The 7,500-nt window shown below is 44.4% G+C and overlaps 2 protein-coding genes across 2 annotated transcripts in view; one reads left to right on the top strand and one right to left on the bottom strand.

Moving 5' to 3' along the window:
• Positions 1–4,131, top strand: part of c9 (complement component 9) — a 4,886-nt gene extending 755 nt beyond the window's left edge. Inside the window, exons 3-11 of the mRNA XM_076029440.1 lie at positions 318–468; positions 548–689; positions 1,168–1,306; positions 1,404–1,625; positions 1,733–1,973; positions 2,068–2,199; positions 2,273–2,448; positions 3,377–3,608; positions 3,690–4,131. Coding sequence (XP_075885555.1) covers positions 318–468; positions 548–689; positions 1,168–1,306; positions 1,404–1,625; positions 1,733–1,973; positions 2,068–2,199; positions 2,273–2,448; positions 3,377–3,608; positions 3,690–3,847 — 1,593 coding nt within the window. The 3' untranslated portion in view covers positions 3,848–4,131. The remainder of the gene's footprint in view (positions 1–317; positions 469–547; positions 690–1,167; positions 1,307–1,403; positions 1,626–1,732; positions 1,974–2,067; positions 2,200–2,272; positions 2,449–3,376; positions 3,609–3,689) is intronic.
• Positions 4,132–6,811: 2,680 nt separating this feature from the next.
• LOC142890438 (ras-specific guanine nucleotide-releasing factor RalGPS1-like) overlaps positions 6,812–7,500 on the bottom strand; it is a 15,212-nt gene continuing 14,523 nt past the window's right edge. Inside the window, exon 20 of the mRNA XM_076029464.1 lies at positions 6,812–7,500. This exon is cut by the window's right edge and continues 343 nt beyond it. The gene's annotated coding sequence lies outside the window, so the exon portion shown is untranslated.

Below are 7,500 nucleotides of genomic sequence, written 5' to 3'. Positions count from 1 at the left end.
ATCATATTGAATAAACATGTTTGTTTGTTCTGACCACTGTGCCTGCAATCCCTTGAACAAAATGTTGAACATCCATCCACATAGCTCTCCCGAAGTCCATCGGCTGTAGAATGTTTGAACAAACTTGCATAATAAAGTGGATTTGGACTCTGATAAACAGCGTTTGCAAGTTAAGCAAAGATTGCATTGAGCAATAAATTAAGAATAAACTGTGAGAATAATATAAGGTGATAAAAAGTTCAGCAGCAGAATTTTTTCGCCTCAGGTTACATAAAACGTGCACAAACACAAGACTTTGATATGTCTGTGACCGACAGAGGCGTTCCCGTTCAGTGGAGGCGTTTGGCCAGTTTGGCGGCGCGGCCTGCCAGGAAGCACTCGGGGACAGGCAGAGCTGCACCACGTCCGCGGCATGCGTGCAGCCGCCTCCCCCCGAGTGCACCGAACGCGACTTTCAGTGCGAGTCGGGTACGTCAGCCACGCAACGCATACATCTCGGACCGCGTGGTTTCAGGGGCCGCCGAGTGTAACGCCGGTCCTCTCACAGGCACTTGCATCAAGAAGAGACTGTCGTGCAACGGGGACTACGACTGCCAGGATGGCTCGGATGAAGACTGCGACCCCAGAAACAAACCCTGCCGTTCCTTGGATCTTCAGAACGACGAGCAGGGGAGGACGGCGGGATACGGGTAAGAGGGACAAGTTGAAGAGTTTGTGGAAGAAAAAAGGCAAACCTTACAGCACTCTGTTTACTCTTGAAATGTCTGCCAAATATCTGTAATAATAAGAGCAACAACAATAACATGTTCTGCTTTATCTTGCAGTTAAAGCAATATAATTGTAGTATAGCAGTATAGCACTACTCCAGTCGGTGCACTTTGTACAATTTGCAAAAAACACACTTTACCGATGTATTCTAATAATTAGCATTTCAGAATCAGTGAACTCCTTTTATGAATAGGAAAGTTCCCCCTGTATTTATTTTGAAAGTGTGTGCCGTGACATACAGTTTCGGGAATCCACCCTTTGTGACGTCACAAAGGGCACCAAAAGCCCTCCAAACAGTCTTTTTGCTGAAAATGCAATTGTATGGATTTTTTTTTTTTTACATAATCGCTCCCGAAATAAAATGGCAATTGATGGACTAATTGTGTGTCCTCGCACCAGAATCAACGTCTTGGGTGCAGACCCCCGAATGAATCCTTTCAACAACGACTTCTTCAACGGGATGTGCACTCAAGTGAGGAATCCCCAAACCGGCATGCAAAACAGGATTCCCTGGAACGTCGGCACTCTACATTACGAGGTTAGCGAAACCCTTTCGTGCCGTGCCTGCGAGTCGGCGTCTGAAACGTCAGAGCGGTGAATGCGACAGCCGAAAGGCTCACTTCCTGTCTTTCCAGACTCTGGTGGAGGAAACCGTGTCGAGAGAAATCTACGAGGACTCGCACAGTGTTCTGAACGAGATCTTGTCAGAGATGAGCATAAAGGTCGACGCCGGACTCTCCTTCAAATTCACACCGACGGAGCAGAGCATGTCCAACATTACAGCGAGCGTGGGCGGATCACTGGGTTATGAGAAGAAATCAATGATAAAGGAACTCTCAGAATTGACCAAAACCAAGGTACACACCTGTCACACGCGATGGCGACGCAGACCAGAGCGTACACGGGATCTTCAGCTTTGTCGTAACGTTCGCGTCTTAACCACACACCTCCTGTGCACGTTCAGAACAAGAGCTTCATGCGGGTGAAGGGCAGGGTGCAGCTCAGCACCTACAGGATGCGTTCCTTCCAGGTCCAGGTGGCAGAGGAGTTCCTGGCGCATGTTAAGTCTCTGCCCCTGGAGTACGACAAGGGCATGTATTTTGCCTTCCTGGAGGACTACGGAACCCACTACACCAGGAGCGGAAAGTCCGGCGGCGAGTACGAGCTGGTCTACGTTCTCGACCAGGACACCATCAAAGACAGACGTATGTCCAAGCCTCAAAGTCAAAAAGAGTATCTGCTTTTCTGTCGTGGGACTTGTGACGAATGGGCGACGTTTGATGTGCGTCTCCCTTGCAGAACTGACACAGAGAGAGCTCCAACAGTGCATCAAAGCAGGCATCAATGCAAATATTGGCTTCACGCCCTCCACTGATTTGGGCGGAAATGTCGACGCGAACAAGTGCAACAAAGTGACAAATACGAACACAAGTCAGCCCTCTTTCTGCCTTAATGAGATGTCTTCATGATAACGCCCAACTCATCGTGACCCTTTGTCTCACAGATACCACTGAAGGAAAGGCAGCGGTTGACAAGGTGATGACATCTGTGAAAGGAGGCAACCTGGAAAGTGCCGTTGCTATGAGGGCCAAACTGGACAGGGACGGAGTGATGGACATCCCCACATTCCAGGATTGGGCTCGGACCATCAATAACGCCCCTGCACTAATTAACAGTCTGGTAAAAGATCGGCATAGTTCAAAAGTCCAAGAGTGTTTCACCATTTCCAAATCGCTTCGTTTCAGTGCCACCCGCAGGTGAAATGTGTCACTACATCTCTGTCTCCTGCCAATGACTTTTAAAACGCACCTCAGTGTCATCATGCTAGAGTGATGCATGGAAGTAATTTGAACGAGTGCGTTGTCAAAGAGGCCTTTGTCGGTCTGTCGGTCTGTCAGCACTGATGCAGATGATCAATATCAGTATGTGGCAGTTGGTCTCCCCGATGCCATGCGACAGCTCAGCAGAGTTGTCTTTGCTAACAAGTTACAGGTAACATTGTTACGCAATTTAATTACAAAATAAGGATCATTTGCAATGAGTTACATTACTGGAAATAATGGAGGACGTAAATAACGGTGACTTGCGGAATTATTCATGACTATAATTTTAATTACATCTGGCCAATTTTTCCAAGAAAAGGCTGGGCTCTATGTTCAGTAGTTTCATTTCTGTTGCTTTGCATGGTTTGCTCGTGCACTGGTTTGGCACGAGCACCGTCTTGTCCACAGACGAGTGTGTGATGCTATTCCGATGCTTCTGATTGGATCTCCTGTCAAGTTTGGAATTGCAGCGCCCGACCACTCGCCTGCCAGTTGAATTGTCTCTTTATTTTGAGTACTTCTGAAATCTTAACGCTGTCAGGTCTAAACTGTTAATAACATTCAATTAAAGATTTAGAAAAGTAATTAATGTATTCAAATGTAATTAGTTACATCACTTTGATAAAGTAATTGAAATTGTTACACCGCTATTACATTTTCAATAGGGTAACTTGTGATTGTAACCAAATACATTTACAAAGTAATCTTCCCCAACACTGCAGTTCATACAGTTTGGGGGCGCAACCGAGCGCTAATGTGCTAAAGTCATTTCAATTGTCCGACAGCCGGAGCCCATCCACACGTTAATTCCACTGGACATACCCGACGCAAACGAAAGGATTTCCAACCTGAAACAGGCGACGTCAGACTACGTGGCAGAGTACAATGTGTGCAAGTGCAAGCCGTGTCAGAACGGAGGCACTCTCACCCTGCTGGACGGAAAGTGCATATGCTTGTGCGGTCATCTCTACGAAGGCCTGGCCTGCCAGAATTTCAAGGCCGAAAAGGGCAAAACCAGTAAGACAAGAGCACCGATCCACGGGTGAATTTTTGGGCTTGTTGAGGCTGCGTTTATTTGATTTTGACAATCTCTCGCAGGCACAGCGCCTCCTGTTCAGCAGATGGGTAACTGGTCGTGCTGGTCCGGCTGGTCCACCTGCAGCCAGGAAAGACGCACCAGGACGCGAGGCTGCAACACAGATGGGCTCGTCAGAGGCCAATGCCATGGGGACAGCAGCAGTGAAGAACACTGTTAAAGCAGCAGTCAAAGGCTGTGTCTAAAAGTGTTTCTAACTTGTACACACACACAAGCTCCAATCCTTTGTAGGCACAATGCATCAGACACAAAGGGAGAAACTCATCTTGAGACAAACGACCTCAATTGCAATTCATATATTTTTTAAATTTTCAAATAAAAGTTGGGTTCAATTGTATGTGTAGCATCTTCAATAAGTGTAGTACTTTGTTTTAACTGCAAATGTGCACAATCACACAATCATAGAAAAGAAATGAATGTAAATAAAGAGTTAGTGGGTGTGAATTGTGTCCCATAGTGCATTCTATCATTTTAACTTAAATCCAGTACACCCACTGTGTGCTTTGCTAATTTCAACATGGGCAGCGCAGCCTTCTGTTGTGCACCAACCGAAAGTGATGACTTTTGTTTTCTAGCACGACCTCTCCTTCTACTACTCCTTTCTTCTGAAAGGGCAAATGGCTAACACATGCTAGAGGTAATAAAAACACAACACTTTCAGCTGTGGCCTAAACCAAACACATGCCACAGCGTTACAGCGAGACATGGGCCCACTTGCGTTCTCATCAGGAGTCCCCAAGAAGCGGCCACACCAAGTTTGGGGCTTCTAGTAGTTGAGGAACCCCGAAACCCTCACCCTAATTTCAGCCAACCCTAACCCTGAAACGTGCTCCAAACCACTTTCTGGGGGGTGATTTTTCGGAAAAACACTTTGGTGTTTTTCACCACTCAACGAATCTCCCATTGAAATGAATAGCGAACTTCAAACGCAAATATCGCGAGAACGGTAGTGCTACAACCTTGGAACCTTGATCCGTCTAACATAATTCGGCCATGCTGAACACGCTGGTACCGTCCCCTGCTGTGTCTCAATTCAGGCTCTGCACCCTTGAGACCGAGTGTCCTCCGTCTGAAGGAAGCGTTCTTAGAGTTCCCAGCCTAGAAGGACGGACCAAACCCCGCCTCCCCGGTCACCACTCGGGACGGTCTCGCCTTCGGTGTATTTCCTCGTTGCGTCACCGCCGTTCCCTCCGGCTGGCCAACCCCGGAAGTGACGTTTTTATAGTATCAAGCTAACCATTGGTTCGCCATCTAACGATGCCGTTGGATGATCAAATAAATAAAAACCCGATGTTAAAACTGAATTTTATGTGAAATTTAATACTTAAATTTATACGAAGTGTCTTTACCAGCACATGCCGCTAATTTCAGCTGACTTCCCAGGATCCCAGGATGCTTTGCAGCAGCACGCAAAGCATCATGGGATACATAAGTACGTGAAGGATAGTAGCGGTGCATCCTTGGAATCGGCTAAAACGAGTGCGTATTTCCGAGTACGCATATTGAGCGTCCTAAGCACCCTCGGGAATTGGGACAAGCCTTCGCGCAGTGCTATGACGCAACTTCCTTTCAAAATGCGCACTTCAAGGACGCAGAACCTGAATTGAGACACAGCACCCGAGTCTCTACGACCTACGGTTCCCGAGATATGGCTATTTCCGGAATAACTCCGGAACCGGAAGTGACATCATCACGTAAGTCACATTTTAGAGGATCGGGAATTTCCCGATTGTGGTTATTACCCTTACCTGCTCTCTGCTCTCTGCTCTCGAGTCGCATCAGCGTGCTCCTCTTATGTGCCCTCTACAACGCCTGAAGAAGACTCATTGGAGTCGAAACATCACGTTTTTGGGCACTATAATTTCATTTGATTAATTCATTTAATTTATATTTCATCCATTTCCATTAAAAATACAAAATTCTGAAAAAAAATATTTAAAAAATTCATAAAAAGATACAAAAAATAATTAAAACAATGAGGACGCACGCTGAGACCCATTCCATTCAAATTTTAATGACGCAGCCATGATTCACACTCACACATCACAAACTGTGACCCAATATCTTCACTTATCATTAACTCTCTTTTTTTACACATCATAATGACCGATATGTACGTATATATGTATGTATGTATATATATATATATATATATGTACATACACATATATATATATATGAACTATTAACAACCATATGTATATATATATATATGTACATTTTATGTGCATATATATATATATATTTTTTTTTATTTTTTTTTTAATATATATATTTACGATGTATTTATGATCTTTTCATTGTGTCTCCTTAATGCGCTGCTGTTTGGAATCATTTCATTCCGTTCAAACCCCCGACAAGCTAACCATCAAAAAACATGAACGACGTTACAAAAAAACAACAGTTAAGTAGTAACAGGTGTGTGTGCGGTGCAGGCACAGTACTTTTTATTGTAAACTGTAGGGTAAAAATACTGGTCCCCCCCCACACACACACACACACATAGACCCACACCTAGCTACCTGTATATATGTATGCACAATATACAAATATCACATGTATGTAATACATACATATATGAACACATTTATATACATATGTATGTATAATATGAAGATGCATAGATATATACATTATACAAATATATATATGTGTATATATACATACGTGTGTACATATATACACACACACATATAGCTACACACACGTACAGTCTTGCGTTTGGATATATGATATATTTATACATTCATATATACATATAATATGTACATATACATGTATATGTATGTATTTATGTACATATATATACAGACACACACACACAGTCTTGCGTTCGGAGGTGTGTGTATATTTATTGTATACACACATGTATGTACATACACACACCAGAGGTTGCATTAAGCGGATATTGTCAATCATTGACGGCCGTCGATCTTTACGACGGGTTGCAATTCACCACCCCGGCCACTTGGCGGCGGTGCTCACATTGCAATGTCCCCTTCCGACAGTTTTCTCTCTTCGCGCTCGATCTTGGCGGCTTCGCTCAGAAGGAAAAATATCACCGCGCCAAATTCAGTGTCACAAGTTTCTTTAGAAAAGCCTCATTTGATGACACACGTAGTGGGTGTGACATTCAAGTCCATGTGGACCAGGAGAAAGGAGTGAGACGGTGCGTTCAGGGCCCAGCCGGTCAACCGTTGCTATTTATTTGCCACCCAGTCGCGTGGAATCATGGGGGAAATGTGTTGTTGTTGTTGTGTTGTGAGAATTATGTTGTGTGTTACTGTTTGAGTGCGAATGTGCAAGTGTGTGTGTGTGTGTTAGGTTCATGGACGTTACGTGTCATGTTACGTTCGTGGCTGTTTAGCACCGTGAGCCGGTGTCGACTCAGAAGACGGCCGGCGGCAGGTGGAGTCGTGTGAAAGACAACGTTCATCGTAAGTTTAACAAAAGTGTTGTGTTGAGTTTGCCAACGCCTCAATAATGACTTTTAGAATAGAGATGACTGTGGATTTAAAATAGTCTATATCCTCACTGAAGGAATTCATATAAAAGGAAGTAATTGACTCGATGGCACAGTCTGAGGTTGCTGGTTAGTCAAGTTGTGGAGTAAAAACAGTGCGTGAGGACGTAACAAAAAGTACCGTAAAAACACGTTACCTTCTTATTAATACTTAGGAGAGGAACTCCACAGGAGAATGACGGAAATGTTACAACTTCGCTCAAAGTGACCGGTGACGACAAACTCTAGTGCAACCTCTGGTATGTATGTATAGTGCCATGTGTATGGCGCAAATTCAGGACAAACACAAC

The sequence above is a fragment of the Nelusetta ayraudi genome, unplaced genomic scaffold (assembly GCF_046127955.1).
Source record: "Nelusetta ayraudi isolate G7.1 ecotype Tasmania unplaced genomic scaffold, CSIRO-AGI_Nayr_v1 ptg000026l, whole genome shotgun sequence".
NCBI lineage: Eukaryota > Metazoa > Chordata > Actinopteri > Tetraodontiformes > Monacanthidae > Nelusetta > Nelusetta ayraudi.
The sequence above is the reverse complement of the archived record's forward strand: the minus strand, read 5'-3'. Positions and strand labels throughout refer to the sequence as shown.